The sequence below is a fragment of the Phodopus roborovskii genome, unplaced genomic scaffold (assembly GCF_943737965.1).
Source record: "Phodopus roborovskii unplaced genomic scaffold, PHOROB, whole genome shotgun sequence".
In the NCBI taxonomy this organism is placed as follows: Eukaryota; Metazoa; Chordata; class Mammalia; order Rodentia; family Cricetidae; genus Phodopus; species Phodopus roborovskii.
Window position 1 is genome coordinate 33659603 of NW_026126409.1, and position 21719 is coordinate 33681321.

At 38.1% G+C, this 21719-nt stretch overlaps 1 protein-coding gene across 1 annotated transcript in view; it reads left to right on the plus strand.

Annotated features, from left to right (window-relative positions):
* Zdhhc2 (zinc finger DHHC-type palmitoyltransferase 2) overlaps positions 1 to 15374 on the plus strand; it is a 55841-nt gene extending 40467 nt beyond the window's left edge. Inside the window, exons 9-13 of the mRNA XM_051182294.1 lie at positions 1012 to 1138; positions 1308 to 1400; positions 7688 to 7800; positions 9492 to 9565; positions 13541 to 15374. Of these exons, the coding sequence (XP_051038251.1) occupies positions 1012 to 1138; positions 1308 to 1400; positions 7688 to 7800; positions 9492 to 9532 (374 nt within the window). The 3' untranslated portion in view covers positions 9533 to 9565; positions 13541 to 15374. The remainder of the gene's footprint in view (positions 1 to 1011; positions 1139 to 1307; positions 1401 to 7687; positions 7801 to 9491; positions 9566 to 13540) is intronic.
* Positions 15375 to 21719: the final 6345 nt, after the last annotated feature.

The window sequence follows — 21719 nt, forward strand, 5'->3', positions numbered from 1 at the left end:
ACATGCAGGAGCAACAAAAAACTAAAGGTCTTCTAACTTCACATTTCCCTTAGCATCCAATACTGCCAGTTAGATTTTGTCTTCAAAATGATGGACAAAGTCTTTACACTTCTAAATACATTACTATCCTAAAATGAAGATTTTAGAATTTGCTTTGCAGGGTTACCTGAGTGGAAAACATGCATTGTGAAAGAACATTGACGGCTCCTCATCTCTGTTCATTTGTTAGGTGACTGCGCTATTCCAATGTCTTTTGGGACCACAGCTTTGATACACAGAATGGGCATAACTGGATATGACTGTTTGGGGATTAGATTTTTGTTTGGACAAGCTGGCTATAAAGTACATTGTAGGTCAGTTGGAAAAAATCATGATGACATAGAGATTTCAGTGACATTAAAAATTGAGTTCATTACCTAAAGAGGTTATCTGGATTATGTAAAACACATTCCCATTTTGTTTTAAAATATGTAGGTCTAAATACTTCAATATTATTCAGTCTGTGCGCCCATTGTTTTGCCAGGAGGTCTAGAAGGTGGACTGGTAGGGTAGCTTAGTGGTTAAAACAAAACAAACAAACAACAACAACAAAAAAAATACTTGCCACTAAGCCTGACAACCTGAGTTCAATCCCCACATTCCACACAAAGGTGAGGGCACACCCTCTTCACAAAGTTGTCCTGTGACACCTGCATATGCACCATGGCACATGTGCTCCCACAGCCCCCCCCCCGCACACAATTAATAAAACAAAGATCTGGAAGGTGTCCATTTTAATTTATTAGCTTATTTGTACTTTATAACTTTCTGTAGTTCACATGTACTCTTATAATAGTGAAAATTAAAATAGACCTACTCATTTCTTAATATTTGAAACCAGAATAGACAGCCTGTTTCAGCACTATGGATAGGTCCATGAGTACTCTAGGAGGCTATCGTTACTTTGTTCATACTAAGGTTCACCAGGATACACATTCTGTCCTCATTGTGTTGCTTCCCTGTTCCTTTTAGAGGCATTCAGAAATCCGGTATTTAGACACGGAACAGATAAGAATGGATTCAGCCTGGGTTTCAGTAAAAACATGCGGCAAGTTTTCGGTGATGAGAAGAAGTACTGGCTGCTACCAATATTTTCAAGGTACTTTGTTCTGAAAGCTTTTTAACTAAACTAATGAAAGTAGGCAAACAAAAGACACTCTGAGTTAAAACTGTTTGTTTGTTTTGTTTTATTCTACACAGGACTTTCTAGAGTATTATTTAACATTTTTTTTTCACTGCCTCTTTTCTCACTGTTTTTTTAATTACAGTCAAGGTGATGGCTGTTCCTTTCCAACTTGCCTTGTTAACCAGGATCCTGAACAACCATCCACTCCTGCAGGACTAAATTCGACAGCTAAAAAGTAATGCTACATTCATTCCTGTTTTATTTTCAAGTAATGTATTTTATCCTGTTGTATTCATTGGTTATGAGTTCCTTGGTGGAGATGATGTAGGAAAATTTACCATAGTGGTTACCACCCGCAGTGACAGAGGGAGACAGTAGCATGGTGGAGATGTGGAGAGGTTCAGTTGTATGCATACACTTCTGTTCATAAGTGGGTATCACGGTTAAATAAGGATCAGGATAAACAAATAGGCTGAATAGATGTTTATTCAGGGAGAAATAACTTATAACCTAGACAGATGAACACCAGGAAATTCAACCTGATGCTCTCCTGTCCGAGTCACACCAGAAAGAGAGCTTTTCCAGGCTCTCCGAACTCCTTTCACTGGTCACTTCCGCCCATGGCTCCACCCCCCAATGGGCGTAGTCAGTGCCACAGAAGGACTATCTCACTACAATTCCCCTTTTAGTCTAAAGAAAAGATTTAGGCTTAATACAAAACTATATACAAAACAATGAATAACAAGTGTGCTCTAAGAAAAGGAAAATCAAGAACAAAATGACCTACATATCTAGTCCTAGGGTGAGGGCATAATGGAGTTTACAATAGAGTTGTCCTAAGCTGGGAAACGTTAGTACCTAATATATCTAACTAGGAAGAGAGAATAATAGTTGTGATAGTTTAATCTTCAACCTCATCAAGACCTGAGAAGTAAAATAACAATACTAGAGTAGACAGGAAGAGGCAAATGTCCCAAAGCTGTGGTGAGTCCACCTGGTTAAACCCTGCCCGTTGGGGAAGGTGGGGGAGGGGAGCCTGGGTGAAACCCTGCAGCCTGGGTGAAACCCAGGTCCTGTGAAAATCCTAATCCCGCTTCTGACACCAGATATCGTGTTTAAATAAGGATCAGGGTAAACAAATAGGCCGAATAGATGTTTATTCAGGGAGAAATAACTTACAACCTAGACAGATGAACACCAGGAAATTCAACCCGATGCTCTCCTGTCCGAGTCACGCCAGCAAGAGAGCTTTTCCTGGCTCTCCGAACTTCTTCCACGGGTCACTTCCACCCATGGCTCCACCCCAATGGGCATGGTCAGTGCCACAGAAGGACTATCTCACTACAAGTGGGAGCTGAGAAAACAGGTGTGCTGGAGAGATGGCTCAGCAACTGAGAGCCCTGGCTGCTCCTCTAGAGGTCTGTTCTCATGGCTCCCATGGGATCCAATGCCCTCTTTTGGTGTGTAGATCTACAAGCAGACATAACATCCATCTACATAAAATATGTGAATAAATCTCTTTTAAAAAGGAAACATATTAATTCTCCAAACATTTTAGTTGAATGACACATATTGTCACTTTTGGTTGTGAGCCTAACCTTCAATGGCTGATCCATCTCTCCAACTCAAAATATATTACGATTTTTGAAAGGTAGTATTTAAAAAAAAAAAATAATGTGGTTCCCTCTTCTATAATGAGGCAGGAAGATAGGATTCCTGTATCACCTTCTGTGTCTTTCCTCCCTGGTAATGTTTATAAGCTTAAAGAAAATTCTTTAAATTGGGCCTTTGGAGAGCAAAAGGACCTCCAGGCATTCACTTGATATGGAAGGGTACAGCCGTGTACACTATATGTTCAGGGTCTAAAAGGTGTAAAGGTGTGTGTGTGTGTGTGTGTGTGTGTGTGTGTGTGTGTGTGTGTTGTGTGTGTGTGCACACGCATTATGTGTTTTCCCAAAAGAAAGGGAAAGGGGTTTGAAAATTTGCTCCAGCTTTAAATTTGTTTCCATTCTAGTCTATCAAGGTTTTGGGCATAGCAACATAATGATTGAAGGTTAATTCTGACTTTTTACTAACTGGAGAAAGGGGAAAGTTAAAACCATTCAAATTGCTATATGAAAATTTTCTTTAAAAAAAAAAAAAGAAACATGACGTATCCACTTCCTTTTAAAAAGGATGCATATGCCTTATTGTGGAATTTTTTAAGATTTATTTATTTCACTTGTGTGCATGTTTTGTCAGCATGTATGTAGGTGCACCACATGCTTGGCTGATATCACTGAGTCCCAAAAAGGAAGTCATATGCCCTGGAATTGGAGTTACAGACAGTTGAGAGCCACCTTGTCTGTGCTGGGAACTGAACACAGGTCCACTGCAAAAGCAGAAAGTACTCATAACTACTGAGTGATCTCTTCATCTACCTGTACAAGAATTTCCAGTGGTTTGAACTATTAATTTTTATATATCTATATGAGTAAAATACTCTAATTTTTAAATAAAGGTCTCTGTAATGAAAGTACAAGCATGGTATTAGTTATAAGATTTTAGAGTTTTTCTTCATTGCTATAATTTCATATGCAAATGCCCACTTATTCTGTGAATATTTCTTATTGTTTACAGTGTTTTTTTTTCCTGTGAATTCTGGAGTGTTCCCAGAATTATTTTTAAGGCTGTGATCCTGGCAAACATTCCCAAATCACATCACATCACATTAAGGTTTTAAAAGGCTTAAAACACATTTGTCATTCCATCTTTAGTGTGAGCTGTGTGCAGGCCAAATTTTACCCATTAGTGAAAAGATTGTTCTGATGCATTTCACTGAGACATTCAAAGGCATCAGCCATTTCCTGGGTCAGACTTTAAGCATTTTGGCTTGAAAATTATATACAGTTATATGTTAATAGATTTTCCTATACATCAATGAAAATAGCTGAGTTCTAATAAATTATTTAGGATATGTTTTTAAAGTTTTGCAAAATTTAATAGTAGATTACACTAATATTCTTGACCTCCTGTTAAGTGGATTTTGTGCTTTAAGAATTGGCAGGTTTTAGAAGCATCATTTTTCTCTATCTTGTAGGTACCCTCTGTAAGTACCACATGCATGTGGTACATAGACAATCACACAGACAAAACACTATAATGTATAAAGAAATCTTAAAAAGCAAAACAAAAATGGCTGTGCTTACATCCAAGGTAGTTGAAAATTCAAGGTCATCCTTGGCTACATAGTGATTTCAAGTCTAGCCTGGGCTACTTGAGATCTTTGAAAAATCTTACTTCTGACATAATTACTTAGCTAAGTGAACTTGATGTGTCCTCAACAGCCATTTCTTATCTTTTATTTGAATATTTAGGTTCAATTTGAACAACTCAGGGGGATCTTGTGTTTAAGGCCAGCTTGGGCTATATAGCATGTTCAAGACTAGACTGACCTACATAGAGAGACTGCTTCAAAATCAAAGGCCAGAGATATAATTCAATGGCAGAACTATTGTGTATGTGCAAGGTCCTAGGTTTGATTCCTTAACACTACAGAAATAATGTATGTATTTAAAGTATTCCTATATACAAATAAATACTTTCTTACCACTTGCAGTTACACACACCAATCAAACAATCAAACAAACAAAACCAAAACAAAATCTTGCTTACCACCTTCATGGTTGCTTTCCTAAGTTTGCTCACTGTCACTTCTCCCATAAATGATTTCAACAGGTTTCTCACTACTCTTCCCAGACCATCTTTCTCCCTTTTGATTGTGTCTTGTTTCTGATTCTCTAATGGTTACACACACACACACACACACACACACACACACACACACACACACACACACACACACACACACACACCAAAACTAACCAAAACTAAAAGGTAGGCTTTCCTGGCCTACTATACATTTCAGATCTGACCTTGAAACCTCTTTGATGTCATCCATCCTCACTTTCTCAGCATCACCAGTCCACAGACACAAGTATCTTCTGTTTCTAAACTCTACCAAGCACCCTTTTATTTGGTCCTTTTGAATCACCAGATAGATCCCCTCTGCTCAGGAGCTTATTGCCCTCAAGAACCACTGTTGAGGGTATGGTAAAGGAATCAGATAGGGTCTCACGTTACTACATAATTGATGATGACTTTAAATTCCTGATCCTCTTGCCTTCACTTCCCCATTGCTAGAATTATAGGTGTCTGTTACCCCTCCCTGTACATGGTAGGCCATGTTCAGTAATATTTGGACAACACAATTTTGTTTCAAAGGGAAGCACAGAAAGTCATTGAGTTTATTATCGCCTGATTATGTGTGTATCATTCTTCCTTCTTTAATGATAAAGTCTCCATGACTATGAAGTCATTATTCTTGGATATAAGAGATATATAATTATCTTAGTTAGGGTTTCTGTTGTTATGACAAACCACCACAACCAAAGAGCAAGTTGGGAAGTTGCTGTTTATCATGGAAGGAAGTCAGGACAGAAACTCAAACAGGGCAAGATCCTAGAGGCAGGAGGTGATGCAGAAGCCACAGAGGGATGCTGCTTACTGGCTTGCTTCCCTGGCTTGCTCAGTCCACCTTCTTATAACTCAGGGATGACACCACCCACCATGGGCTTGGCTCTCCCACATTGATCACTAATTTAGAAAATGCTTACAGCTGGATCTTATGGAGACATTTCCTCAGCTGAGGTTCCTTCCTCTGATGGCTCTAACTTATGTATAGTTGACACACAAAACCAACCAGTACCATGATAAATATTGTTACATGACTAGATCTTTGTCACTTCTTATAATCATATTAACAGTGATGAAATCTCAACTGGAAGCTAATTAATATGCTATGCCTGTCCTATTATCCATTCCCAATGAATAAGAAGAATTAAGGGATCATTGTTTTACATAGATATGCATATATATATATACATCTATGTTGTATATGTTATATATTGCTATACTATATATATATATACACACATATATATATATATTATTGTATACATAGTTACATATAGTTATATAACATGAAAGGCCATTTTTTAAAGATTTTTGCTTCTTTTTAATAAATTGAATTTATTAAATCATTTGTGTTAAAGCCACAGAAGGGAAATTAAAGCATTCAGAAATTTTAGATGTGAGGCAGTTATCATGCTCCAAAGCTAATCTTTGTAGCCTTAAAATATAATCATTATAATCAGCTGAGACATAGGAAATTATTCTTGGAAGATGTTAAAAGGTTCTTTTGAAAAACATCGGTTCAATTATTTGAGAATATCCTAAAAGAGGGTCTATGCTAAAATATGTCCCTAAGTTAAGTAGTATTTATGTGCCATCATATGTGTTAGTGTGTAACAAGTCTAAATAATTTTTTAAGCAAAATTCTTCTTTCAAGATTCTTTTACTTCTCAAATAGTATATCAGGTTTCTGAGTTAAAAATTCCTCCAAGATATGGTTCAATTTTGTTTTCAAGCTGACCTGCCAAACACAAAGCCAATAATTTTTTTTGACTTCTTTTCTTACTGTGTTCTTTATATTTCCTCCACATACACATATCACTTAATAAAATATATATTTCCTTAACTTAGTACTTAATGTTATGTGTATGTCTGTGTGGTGGCCTTGCATGTGTATATGTATATCCACATGTATGTGGATGTGTATATGTGTACAGGTGCACATATGTGTGTTAGGTGTGTGCACATTCATGGGTAGGCTCAAGGGGACAGCAGAATCTCCCTTGATCTCCTGCCATCGTATTCATCAAGACAAGGATCTCAACTGATTCTGTAGCTCAGCATTCTGGCTAACCTAGCTAGCTCATTTGCTCTAGGGAAACCCTTTCTCAGAGTTCAAACACTGGCATTCTAGGTGGGCTGCCATGTTCACCCAGCATTTGCATGAGTCTGGAGATCTGAACTCTGGTCCTCATATTTGTATGGCAAATGCTTTACCCACTGAGTCAGATCCATGGCCCTTAATCTCATTTTAAAAGCAAACTTCAGCTGGGCGGTGGTGGCACACGCCTTTAATCTCACCATTTGGGAGGCAGAGGGAGGTGAGTCTCTGAGTTTGAGGCCAGCCTACTCTAGACAGCCAGAGCTACACAGAGACTCCCTGTCTTGAAAAGCCAAAGAAAAAAGAAAGCAAATATCATGTCATTGTCATAAGTGAGAAACTAGTATTATCTGGCATAAATAATACAATAAATGGTCATTAAATAACTGCTATTGCATATTAACTTAATCCCTTATGTGCTAAAGTTTGACCCTGAAAATACTTTCTACACTCAAAATGGAAATTTCCCAGATTTTGGGACTATCACGTTACCATGATCGGGAATGCAAGAAGTCTGAACAGAACGATTCTCTCGTGGCAAACCTGATTTAATGCCTCAGTCTTGCAGACCTCAGGTTATCTTGCAACCCTCTTGCAAGCATCTTGCCTTGCAAGATATCTGCATTTCATCTTTGAGGAACATTAAACAGTGCTGTTAAGAGTTAACTTGTGGTCGTGATTATTTTCAGTCCTGAAAACCATCAGTTTCTTGCAAAGCCCCTGAGAGAGTCCCAGAGCCACCTCCTTACGGATTCTCAGACCTGGACAGAGAGCAGCTCAAACCCTGGAAAAGGCAAAGCTGGTAAAGATGCAGTTGCTTTTCTTTTGATAGTATCTGTTTTTAAAAGGTAGAAGAGGAGAAAAAGTTCATTGCACAGAGTTTTATATTTATTTTTGTCAGACTCCCATCATACTTAGGGTTATTTTCAAAGAATTTCTGCTTGTTCACTACTGAATCTTTATTGTGGAATGTTGTAAAGATGACAAGTGATTCACAGTATAAAGTATAGAATATAAAGTAGTGCAATCAATTCAGAAATTTGAAAAATATACCCAGGAAAGGATCTTAGATTCTGCAATTTTTGTCTTTTACTTTAAAAATTCAGTCTAGTTACAGAACATCTAAAGTGATTAATTACATAATTACTGTAACTTCAACTACTCTCAAATTCTTCACATCTCATTCACAGTTTCTCTTGTTGATGTTAATTTTATTATTTTTCTCCAGTCACTGTGGTTTATTAACAAAGAACAAGCAAGGTTTTGAATGTGGTCCTGATTACAAATCTCACTTTCATGCAATTTTTAGGTCTCCTAACTGCATTAGATTTTGTTTCTTTATATTCCCAGCAGTGGTGTTTGTAAGGGTTCAATACAGAGTGTGATTATATGCATCAGTGTTTGTATGTGTGTGTTTGTGTGCATGTATGTATTTGTGTGCATGTACTGGTTTGAGTGCATGTGTTTGTCCATGTGTGCATGTTTTTGTGTGTGTTTGTGTGGGTGTGCATATGTGTGTGTGTGTGTTTGGTGTCCCAAAAAGTGAGTACGAAACCACAAACCTCTGATTAGGATACTGCTCTCCAGAAGCTGTCCAGATCCATTTTAGTCTCATTTAGACATTTACTTAGTTTTACCTTTTGTTTTCATTATATTTTAAAGTACGGAGTGATTCATTTGGGATCTCTTTGGTACTTAGTGATAGTTTGAACAAAATATATAGTCTTGAGAAAAGTTCTAGTTATTATTTAATATCTAATCAGCCATACTTCTCCTAAATGTAGCAAATGTTAGGTTTTTTTTTTCTTCAAAATACATTTGCCTCATGATTTAAGTATTGTAATTTCTCTCACTCCAGACAGAGTATTTCACTTTCCAGGCTGTCGGAAGGGGGAGGCATTACCTAGACAGTAATTGCTGGTACTGATTTGGCTTCTGAACACCAGTTTCCATAGAAACAAGAAGAGAAGCAGGGACAGTTGTCAGAGAGGCTCACAAACCTTTCTTCCAGAAGGATCTGTACTTCATCTTACAGTACACATTAACATAGTGCTGATTTCTTGCTTTTTAATATGCTATTCATTATTTGACAGTTAAATTGATTTTTATGGCTTTGCTATTGTTGTTGCTAAACTGAGAAGCTAAAGTTTAAACATGAGAAGGATGGGTTTGCAAAAGGGCTTCAAGGCTGCTTTCATAGGATGAGGGAGGGAAGAAGTTAGGAAATCAGATGTATTGGGTGCCTGCTCTAGCACATCTTTCCATCCCGTGGTCCCCTGCTTTATCCTCGGGGATAGAGCCTTGTTCCTCCACTCACTGCCCCCTCCCTTTGTGTATGTGTGTGTGTGCACGCGTACTCACGTGCCTGCATAGGAGTGACTTAACTACTACCATGTACTTTGTAAATGTTTCTGTAAATCAAATACTTATAGATAGAAATGTTTTTTAGCATTTGTTCAAAACAGTCATAAATCTTAATTTATGTTGTTTAAGGTATGAGCAACCCTGCATTAACTATGGAGAATGAAACTTAACCCTACCGTCGAAAATGAAATCACTTTTATAAAGTAAGATGTTTCCCCTTTATTGTTACTTTTTGTAGTTTTGACAGCTTTCTGGTTTCAAACAGTTAATGGTTTCCATGAATAATATTTGTTTTGGCTGACTCAGAAGATATCATACTTGGCTATGGAATTCCATGAATCATGGAACCTGGACATGGACCTAGCTTTAGCATTAGCCAGCCTGTATGCTAACTTGACAAGCTACAGAAATAACTTGATGGAAATACCACTATTAGAGTAATACATTACGTGTCAGGGATGGGTTCTAAGATGAACAGTGTTTTACATTTTACAGGACCATAGAATTAAATTTCCTCTCATTTAGGATTTCTGACACCTTATCTTTGGTCATCTGATAGCAGTCTCTTACTTGGTCTAAGTATTAGATGACTAAATCTTGTCAGCATGAACCTCTGCACCCTCATTTTTTGGTCACTCACAGTAGAACCCCGTTATAGGTCATTTTTAATAGCTGTTCCCAATCATTTTCTTTCCGTAATAATTAACACATAAAATGTGTGCTTCCAAATCATTTTCCTTAAAACCTGTTCTGTTTATAAACCTGTAGTTAATGCAAAGGTATAATAAAGAGTGCCTCTGAAATAAACAATCCAACTCCAATATATTAGATTATATGCCACATGTGGTGTGCATGCCTGTGACTCCTGCAAAAGCAGGAGTACTGCTGCAAGGGTAAGGCCAGCCTGGTCTGTGTCAGGAATTTCAGGACAGCCATGGCTACTTAGAAAGATCCGGCTTGAAAAGCTAGGAAACAGAAGCCTTCAGTGTCTCTCCTTCTCTATTATGAGTCTGCAAAAGGAGCTTCCCTGCAGTAGCTTGGCTCACGGTCTGGGTGCATTGCATGAAATTTACAAATAATCAATAAAAATCATTAAGTTTGGTGGGGGGGAAGCAAGTAAACAAGGAATAAGCACAATATAACCAAGTTGTAAATTGGAGGTTTTTCTCCCATTTGACAATTTCTGAATAAACATTCTGTGGCTTAATATTGATTATAATTGTTGGCCAATGGCTTGGGCATGTTACTGACTAGGTCTCACAATTAAATCAACCCATTTAGTTTATATTTTATCATGATGCTTGTGGCTTGTTACCTCACATCTTGCTTCTCCAGTGGCTACATGGCGACTCCCTGACTCCACCTTCTTTCTCTCGGAATCTTTGGATTTCCCACCTGGCTCTATTCTGCCTGGCCACTGGCAAAATCAGCTTTATCTACCAACCAATAAAAGCAACATATATTCACAGTATACAGAAGGACATCCCACATCACCAAGTTCAACATTAAATGTTATCAATACAACTTTCTGTTTTTAAAACTGCAATCTAAAATCACCAGTGCTAAGGGGAAAAAATGAATTGCTGTCTAAAATGAAATAATTTGCATCAGCATGAATATTGAACTTTTAAATTTGCTTTGTTTGGTTTTTGATGAATATCTGATTAAGAGGAAAATACAGCAGGGTACATAGGCATGTTCATTTAATCTCACAACTCAAGAGCACAAGCAGGTACACCTCTGTCAGTTCAAGGCCTGCCTGTGCTATATAGTGAGTTATGAGGTATTTGGGACTGCATGATGAGACAGGATGGTGGAGGGGGAGGGAGAAGGGAGAGTAGGGAGCTGGAGGGGATATGAGGGAGGGGGAGGGAGGACAAAAGACAAATTAAATTCTAAGTTGCTAGTTGAGTAGTGTTTGACTGTGGGAAGCAATGGGTCACCCCTGAGTTTATGATGATACAGTAGATCAGACTGACCAAAGCTATGGCTAAGAAGGTGAAAATGGAATATTCTGAATTTGGTTAAATACAAAGTAAATAATTTCTGGAAAAGATCTTGAAAAAGGTCCTTTTATAAAATATTTTATAGAAGCTATGTAAGACATAAAATTCACAGGATTTGTTTTCGGTATTTCAAACCAATGTTGTTTGTGAGGTAATTATTAGTACAAAATTTTCCTCTGTATTAATAGTTCACTTGTTTATATGGCAATGCTGAGTCTCTGTTTGTCATTCTAGGATGCTGGTACTGACCAGTATTGTTGCATTTGTTAATAACCAATCCTGACACCTTTCACAGTGACAGCAATCATAGGCTCTCAATAAATACTTGAGAGAGAAAGAGAAGTGATTGGAAAATATTGAAATTAAAAACCCACAGAAGCTTAATTTTATTACGTTTCAAATATATATATATATATATATATATATATATATATATATATATATATATGTTTGGCATTCATAACCAAATGGCACAAAATCAATTACACACACCTAATAAAAAATACCAAATGATTTTCCTATGTGTTTCTCATGTAAGTGACATAACTATTACCTGTTGTGTGATATTTTGATTGCATTCTGACAATAAAGTTTGCTTTGAATCAGAGGGTGGAGCTAACTACTAGTTGACCAAAATTAACCATAGAGGTTTTGGAGGACTGAGGATAGATAGAAAGACAGGAAGTAGTAGGGTGGGGTTTAGAGAGGGTCTCCACTGTTTTGGGCAGAGGAACAACAGAGATAGGAGGTTACTGGTCACTTCTCCCCTGCTTCTCTGATCATTCAGGTTCTTAGACCCATACCTAATTCCCAAGTTTTTATTGGTAAAGATTAGATAAGTATACCAATCAGCAGAAAGTTTTTTTTTTTAAAAATTAAAGTCCTCTTAAGATAGTAATAGAGACTATACTGTTTGTTTTGAGCTAGGTCTTATCTGGCTGGCTTGGAACTTATGGTAAAGGTCAAGATGGCTTAAAACTTACAGAGATCTGCCTGCCAGTACCTCCCTTGTGGCACCATGCCTGGTGATAGCACTCTTTAAAAAAATTTTTTTTGTCTTGTATCGTGGCTCACATTTGCAAGTCACTTAATATGCACATTTATAGAACTCTGTCTGGGGGGCTGGAGAGATAACACAGTAGTTTAAAGCACTGGCTGTTATTCCAGAGGACCTGGGTTCAATCCCCAGCACCCACATGGCAGCTCACAACTGTCAGTAACTCCAGGTCCAGGAGATATAACACCCCCCACACAGACACACATGCAGGCAAAACACCAATACATATAAATAAATTATTATGGTGCCATGTCTAATGTTGCTGGATCTAATTCAGATCACCAAATGGTATCTTCTTATCTTTCTAAACTACAATAATAAACGTTCTGAGGTTTTCAGAGATGCTGAAAATGGAACTCAGAGCCTTGTGCATTCTAAATAAGCTCTAAACCATACCATTCCATGCCACGACACTCCATGTCATACCATACCATACCATGCCATACCATACCACACTGTACCATACTGTACCATACCATGCCATACCCTACCATACTGTACCATACCATACTACACCATATCATATCATATCATACTTGAGTCAAGTCCCAAGCCTAATCTGTGGTCTTTTTACAGCTTCTCAGTTCAGCATAATATACAGATAGTTATGTTTTTCCTGTAATGCATTGTGATGCTAAAAAAACATTAACTTTAGTGCACCCAGCCCTCCCTATTGTATAACAAAACACATAAAAGTACTGTGATATTATGCATACAAGTTTTCTTAAATTTCCATTAACTCTTTAGCCATTCCTAATCTCCAGCTGACCTCAGAGGGATGAACAACTAACAACAGGAAGCAATGCCATTCAAATTGCGCTCCTAAAGGAACAAAATGAGCATCTCCTGGACAGATAGTCACGCAGACCCTTGGTGGTTATCCAGACAGACCAGACAGTGTGTTTAGTAAGAGCCTCTCTTGTGTGTTACACTAGATCTGAAGATCTACATTCAAGAGTGCATCTACCAAGACTTGCAGCATAAGAAACAGTTTTAAACAGGGACTGTGTGATAAATAGGAGACAAGTTTTAATGTTTAATATAGTTTAATGTTTAATATAGTTGCTTAGTTTTAATGTTTAATATAGTTTCTTGGTTTTTTGTTTGCTTTTAAGGTATCAATGCCGTGGACAGATGGAACAGGCTTCCCACAGGAAGGCACCATTGACCAATTGTCTCTATCCCTTTGGCTAAATATGCAATTGTTTTTCATCAGTGAAGGGGAATCAAACCCAGCGGTATGAAGAATTTTGAGTCATCATCAGCAAACTAATGCTTGCAGCTGAGTACAGTTCAGTCCAGTATATAAACTGCCATAACCAACACAAACCCCTTTAAAAGTAATTCCAAAGGAACCAAGAATAAGTTCATGGGCCAGGAGGTTTCGTTCAGATATTGGGTTGTACAATTTAACATATAATCCCTTTAGTCATTTGATAATCTCTTTCAGAAAATTTAGGTTGATTTTCAAATTTAAAAACTTTCAAGTCACATTATAATGCTAAGCTATATTCAGAAGGATGTAAGAAATCTTTCATCTTTAATTTTTCCCTCTGATGGGAATCTGGCTTCAGATGACGGAACTACAGTAAGAATTCATTACGAAGGTCAAGAAGCCTACAGTTGAAGGTCACTGTCCATTTGTGGAAGGCTTTACTTCTAGACTTTATCTCTCATGGAAAATAGGCATGTACTCTGAAGCTTGAGTTCACTGTTCAAAGCAATTGGATAAAAACTATTGTCAGCACTAATTTAATGTTTTGACAAAGAACTTTACAGCAGAAATTTATTTTCATTTGCAGTCAGAGGGGATTTATGCTAATTATTGTGATGTTTGTTCAGGAGCACTCTTGTTGGCTTGGATGTTATAAAATCTGTTCTTTTTTTAACTGCTTGCACATGGTGACATTACTGAGTTCTAAGCATTTCTGATGGATCAATGGAGGATTCCTCTACTTACATCTGTATCATTCCTGTGTGCTGTCATCAAAGCTATAATTGTTGATGTGTATTTTTCCTTAAATACCTATCAAGAGTAAATTATGCAAATCACTTAAAATATATACTTTTGGAAGTTCAGTTTACCACAAACTAAGTGTGCTGTTTGGAAATGTAGTTTAAGGTAAACTAATGTGTTTGTTGATGCCAACATGTTTGGCCTCAATGTATAAAGTCAGAATCTTTTGTGCCTTGTATGCACTATTTGCAGAGAGAAAAGCATCTCATTAAAAAAAAATTCTCGGGAGTTTTATAAATTAACCATTAGATTAGTAAGCTGTACAGTTTCTTCACTATTGATTTTGAGGATTTCAAGTAGGTTAGCTTTTTAAAACAGCTAAATAAGTGACAGTATGTAAGCAAGAAGATAATAGAAAATTAACAATCCTTGCTAAAACATCCTAGAGTTTTATGTTAAATGTACTTAAGGCAGAATGGACGCCACCCCGGTCCATTCTGTGGTTCACTTGGGTGCCAGTTCCGTGAAGGAGGATGACAGTTGCATTCACATAGTTCAAGCTAGAGAGTTCAATCTGACAATCCACTTTGAAAGTCTCAGAGGATAAGATATGCTTTCCCGTTGTCTTCAAGCATGTTTTGGTTATTCGTCATTACCTGAAGTGCCAGACTGGAACCCATAGCTCATGCTAGAAGTCTTTTGGGCAGCAGAATGTGGTATATTAGAAGATCTATGCAGTAGGTTTTCCTGATAGCACAGAGTTCCCTTATCCGTTTCCCAGGACGGGATTCTGTTAGGCATTTCCTTTTATCAAACTGGAGGCTAGTAGGGATGGGGGAGGGTTGACATTTTACCCTGCTAGACTACTGTTATTTCTCTTCTCCTTACGTCATTTCTGTACTCATTCAAATACCTAAGTCCATAAACCTTAGGGTCAAATTGGAAAAGAATTTAAAAAATAAAATTTCTTTTTCATTATGATGTAATGGTTACTTCTGTTTCCATCCAGTTATTCAATCTTTGGTCATTTTTATTCTTGTCATATTTATACTCGTGGGATGAATGACTGGAACAACTGAATATCTCATCAGAAGTACACTGCCATCTAGCTTGAGTGGACAAGCATGGAATAAACACATCTATAGTCTGTACATCTTAAGACGTTCTCTTTAAAGGATATAATGGTTTAAATTGGATTTGTTCAGCAATACTCCAACAGTCCTGTTTATGTATAAACTGATAAATTCCATTTTACTTGCTTAAAGAACTCTTTCCATATAGGTACCAAGATTTAAGAAGTTGTTCTTTTAAAAACATTGTGCAGATGTTTCATTTATACGAACTATCTATTTGCCTTCCTTATCTCTCTAGATGAAACTGTCATGGCACTGTCAATACCATTCAAGACAGGCTTTTTGTAGTCGTCTGCCAGTGCTACTGGCAGAAATCATGTCAACAATTTAATCATAAAGTGAGTTTCCAGTAGAGATGGGATAATGAAGAATTACTTGTTAGTAGTTAGGTAATTCTGAGGACAATTGGAAAAAGACTGCAAAACTCAAACACATTATAATCTGCAGGCATCTACTGAAAAATACAGCAAATGTTTAACACCAAATTACTTTCTCCAAGGAAATCTGATGCAAAGGATTTATTAACCAAGTTTATAAAATTCAACCTATTGAGAGATTTATGTCTTGAGACAATATGTAGAAAATGTTGTGCTATATTATTACAAACTAGTAATTTTTCCCACTTTTAAATACATGAAACTTTCTTGGCTGATTCTGTAGTCATGTTGTATAAATATTTACTGATGAAAGTACTGGTTTTGACACCTCAGTGGATTTTCTTAAGCACACAAGCATATATACAAATCAGCATGGCAACTTATATTGTAAATGGTGGCAATTTTCCCGGTGCAACCTTTCCTTCTTCCCAGTCAGATTATATACTGATGGGCCAATATTTTGTACAAAGTGATCCCCACAAAAAAATCCTGCTTGTAAGCAGTGGTCATCACTGAAGGGATGGACTCAGGTATTTCGAAGGCATCCCTGTGGATACAGATATAATCAAGAAGCACTTCTAAGCACTATGTCAGTGTAGCAGGAGATTCCAGGATAAGAGTCTCTTTGAGTAGAGGATGCTTGACTATCACAGAGCCTACACAGGAATAGTTCAACCTCTAAAATTCTCTAATTGTCCTTATACTAGAAGGGAGTTGTTCATGTGTGGTACCCTAGGTACTTCCGATGTAGGCATTCTCTTTGCAAAAGGGTGAAAGTAAAAGCAAAAACAGGTGAGAGTTGTTCACAAACTGTTGATGCTCTTGTCCATGGCTGGCATTAGTAAGTATTTCTATATTGCAGTTGTGAATAATGTCTGTTGATGTGGCCCACTTCTCTCTGTACTGGCTAAACCAAAAGGGACTTTCAATAAGTGATCTTTAAGCTCTGACTTGCGCTACCTAAAATCTCATTACTCCAGAGGGACAATACTACTTCATGACATAAGAAGAAAACCATGGTTTATATTGCCTTACCAGGAGGCATAACAATGTAAGGAACTTCCTCTTACAGGAAACAATTGCTCTTATAAGAAACAGTTGTATAGCAGTTTTTCCTACAGGAGGTAGGGAGAAGCCCATGACACTGTGGAAGTAAACAAAGCATCACATGTTTGGGGAAGCCAAAAGTTGCAAGATGCTTGAAGATCCCTCCTCAGCTATTATAGAAGCAGTAAAAGACTATGGGGGTGGACAGAAAGGGCTGACTGTTCAAGCTGCCTGCTGGGCAGAAGCTTAGCATTCCTGGGTCTTTACTGTGGTAATATCTTGCTTGTACATACACATAAAGCCGGCCTGAAGGTCAGAGAATAGAGCTTGCCACTAGCTAGTCATAGAGGTCTGGAGGTCTGTACAGATAGACAGGAAGTGATGTAGATGTGCAGAAACAGATTAAAAGCAGGGAGAAACAGGAACTGGCTCTTCCATCTGCTGAGATGCTAAGGAGGTAAGTTGTGGCAGTGGCTTTCTCCTTCTCTTGGATCTCAGCATTTTCCTCAGTATCTGACTCCAGGTTCTTATTACTTAGACCAATTAAGAACTCTATTTACATTTTGACACCCACATGGCCAGAACATTAACAGCAGGACAGGGCAAATCGACCCACGAGGATCCTAGTCCACCCGGAAAATGCCGCCTGCTGCTATGACTGACTCCTTGAGGCTGCTCTACATCCAGTGGCAGCTTACCCAATACCAAGAACCTTTTTTCTTTGAATTTTGGTGGTTTGACCCAGCTGTTATTTAGACTAAGGAACAGTCTTGCCACAGAAAGAAAAATAAAATAGCCAATTCTAAAATCTCTTTCTGCTGGATGATAAGAGTTACTGGTGGGTGGGGAAGAAACAGAAAGCTTAAACTTGGTCAATATGAAATGTTAAAAAAAAAAAAATGCCCCTCTTTGGCTAAGTTAGGTGATCACAGTGGGTTACTGGTAATGGATGCAATTGAACCTGAAATCTCCAAGCTCTATTCCTTCAGACAGGCTTTATTTGTACAATATCATCACAATTTCCCCTTCTTGGGGTTGGGCTTTTGTTTTGTATATCTTTTTTTAATGCAGTTGCTTCTGTAAGTAACCCCAGTAAATACTCACTGGTTCACCATGTTGGACTTTGGTTTAGTCACTGCTTTGGTCTGTCCTAGGTTCTATCTAGGATGAGTAGATATGTGTGTACTGGCTTACCAGGCAGTCCCTCACACAACAGAAGTTCATTAGTCCTTCCTAATTCATTTGACACATAAAGGTGCTTATTCAAATAGAGAGAAAAGTCATAATACCCATTAGGACTCAATTAAGGAGTAGATCTCAACCCCAGAACACTTCAGTTCCAGGTGATGTTCAGTCTGTCATTAAATAGAGGCTCTCATATGTTTTGATTAAATTGTTGTTGTTGTTTCTTTATTTTCTACCAGTTTGTATGGCTCCTTAAAGTGTAATATTAAAGAATTGTAACTGGTTTAATGAAACATTTGCATGTGTCTTAAAAAAAGCTGCTCTTGGAATGTGGGGGTTAAAGTGCTTGAAGTTGGGCAAATGGAGAGGACAGGAATGAGTCTCAAGGAGACTACAGCTCATGCACAGGGCACATGGGAATTTACTGTTTATATACGTAAGATGCCAGCAATGTGAGAGCAGCTGACAGTTAACAATGGCAATTCCTTGTTTTAAAAGCAACAGCAACAGCAAAAGTGCAACTTGTGAAACAGTTCCTTATCAAAAACACTTAGGACTGAAGTGCATTGTGATATAAAACATTGTGTCACTGGATCCTTCCATGAGCACTCCTTAAATCCGATACCAAATGGCATCATTCAGGCTGAAATGAAAGGGAGCCCCATTTCTTGGTGTGGTTCTGGGGAAGGATTCTTGTCTTTTGAAAGAGGAGCCCCAGCAAGTATGAGTTTCCCCTCTTGACACAGCTTAGCCTGAGACTGTACTCTCCAACTTCTGTGGACTGACCCTGGATCTTCACAAAGTGACACGGAGTAATTGCAGACAAAGGACATGGTTCGTTCAGCTCCAAGATACAGCTATGGAGCAAGAAAATGTACTTCTACAGCTTCATGTAGGAAAATTTACTATTTGCCTCTATGCTGTATCATATAACTGAATAACTAACACCACACATGATTATTTAACATAAATCAAAACAAATGGAAACTCAGACTGAATGTATATGAAAGTTCTCTGATATCGTTTAAGCTAACACCCAACTTAAAGAAACTAAAAGCCTGAAATGATGGAAATTCTGCAGGACTTGGATGATTTGCTACAGTCAGTCATACGCAAATATCATTCCCATGTAAATTACACCCAGAAGCATATAAAGGGCATAAAATTCCTTCATTTAGGAGAAACAATCCTTTTTTTGCCAAATTAATAAATGGTAAGCTCCAATATATTAATCCAATGAAAGTGAGATGTTTATTGTTTCTATTTATAGTTTGATTTCATTTCAGGCTGTTTTTTTCAAGGGAAAAGTTCATATAGTATTGTAGATAAAATAGCCAACAGAACATATTAGAACCCTGGAGTTTTCTCTAACAGGGGGCATTGTATCATCAGTTCTTTTTTGTTTGTTTGTTTGGTCGTTTGTTTTCAATTTGAATTTGATTGCATTTTGCAGCTTTCAAGCAATGCCTTTATTTTTTATTTTTATTTTACATATCAATCCCATTTCCCCTCCCTCCATTTTTTCCTCTCTCCCACCCTCTCATGCCCCCGAACACCCTTCCTGCCCATCTCGGCCCCACTCCACATGTAGGATGATGCCTTCTAGGAGGGGTCATCTAAATCTGTCAAGTCATTTGGAGTAGGGACTAGGCCCTCCCTCCTGCCTCTAGGTTAGGGGAGTATCCCTCCATGGGGAATGTGCTCCCAAAGTCCTTTTGTGCACTAGGAATACATCCTGGTTCCACTGTGCGAGATACCTTAGACTGCCCAGGCCTTCTAACTGAAACCCATGTTCAGGGTGTCTGAGTCAGCCCCAAGCTGGATTCCCAGCTATCAGTCTGGGGGCCTATTAGCCCCCAGGTCAGCTGTCTCTATGGGTTTCTGAAACCTGGTCTTGTCCTCCCTCTCTGCATCTGGATTCCAGTTCAGCTCAGTGTTTAGTTGTGGGTGTCTGCTTCTGTTTGCATCAGCTACTAGATGAGGGCTCTGTGATGGTGGATAAGTTAGTCGTTGTTCTCATTATCAGGGAAGGGCATTTATGGTAGCCTTTCCACTGTTGCTCAAATTGTTATTTGGGGTCAGTCTTGTAGGTCCCTGGACATTTCTCTAGATTCAGTTTTCTCTTCAAACCTAAAATGGCTCCCTCTTTTATTCTCTCTCTCTCTCATCTATTCCTCCCCTGACTCAATCTTCCTAGTCCCACATGCTTTCCTCTCCTCCCCTTCTCTTTCTCCTAGCTCCCTCTCCACTCACTGTCCCCCCCCCCACCCAATATGTTCAGGAGATCTTGTCCCTTTCCCCTTCTGTGCGGGACCTTATATGAATCTCTTAGAATCCTCCTTGTATCCTAGTTTCTCTGGCGGTGTGAATTATAGGCTGGTGATTTTTTGCTGTATGTCTAAAATCCATATATGAGTGAGTACATACCATGTTCCTCTTATCACAAGTTCTAATTGCTCTTAATAATAAAACTCCAGAGTAGATATTAGGAGTGAAAGCTGAAAGATCAGAGAAACAGAGCAGCTAGCTACTCATTGAGCGATTCATCCCCCCCACCCCCACCCCGCCATTCCCTTCTCTCCTACCTTCCACCATTCTATCCTTACCCCCATAGTCCCAATTTACTCAGGAGATTTTGTCTTCTTTTCCTCTTCCTATGCTAATCTGTGTATGTCCCTTTAAGTCCCCTCTTGGTTACCTAGATTCTCTGGGGTTGTGAACTGTAGTTTGGTTATTCTTTGCTCTAGGTTTAATATCCACTTATGAGTGAGTACATAATATATTTGTCTTTCTGAGTCTAGGTTACCTTGGGATTTTTTTTTTCTAGTTCCATCCATTTCCCTGAAAATTTCAATATTTCTTTCTTTCTTTCTTTTCTTTCTTTCTTTTTTTTTTTTAACTACTGAGTAGTACTTCAGTGTACCACATTTTCCTTATCCATTCTTTGGTTGAAGGGCATCTAGGTTGTTTCCAGGTTTTGGCTATTATGAATAATGCTGCTATGAACATAGTTGAGCAAATGTGCTTGTGGTATGGATTATGCATCCTTTAGTTATATGCCCAAAAGTGATATTGCTGGAGTGTGAGTTAGATTTATTCTTAGTTTTCTGAAAAACCACCATACTGATTTCCAAAGTGGCTATACAAGTTTGCACTGTCACCAGGAATGGCAGAGTGTTCCCCTTTCTCCACATCCTCTCCAGCATAAGCTGTCATCAGAGCTTTTGATCTTAGCCATTCTGACAGATGTGAGATGGTATCTCTCACCTGTCAGATTTGCATTTCTCTGGTGACTAAGATGTTGATCAATTCCTTAATTGTCTTTCGTCCTTTGAGATTGCTCTGTTGAGAATTCTCTGTTTAGATCTGTACCCCATTTATTAATTTGATTATTTGGTCTTTCAATGTCTAGTTTCTCGAGTTCTTTGTATATTTTGGAGAACAGTCCTCTGTCAGATGGTGTGGTTGGTGAAGATCTTTTCCCATTCTTTAAGCTGCTATTGTGTCTTTACCTCTGAAATATTCAGACTGAGAGGAGGCTAAGCTCCTGTCTCCTCCTTCCTTACGTTCCTCCCTTCACCCAGCCACATACTTC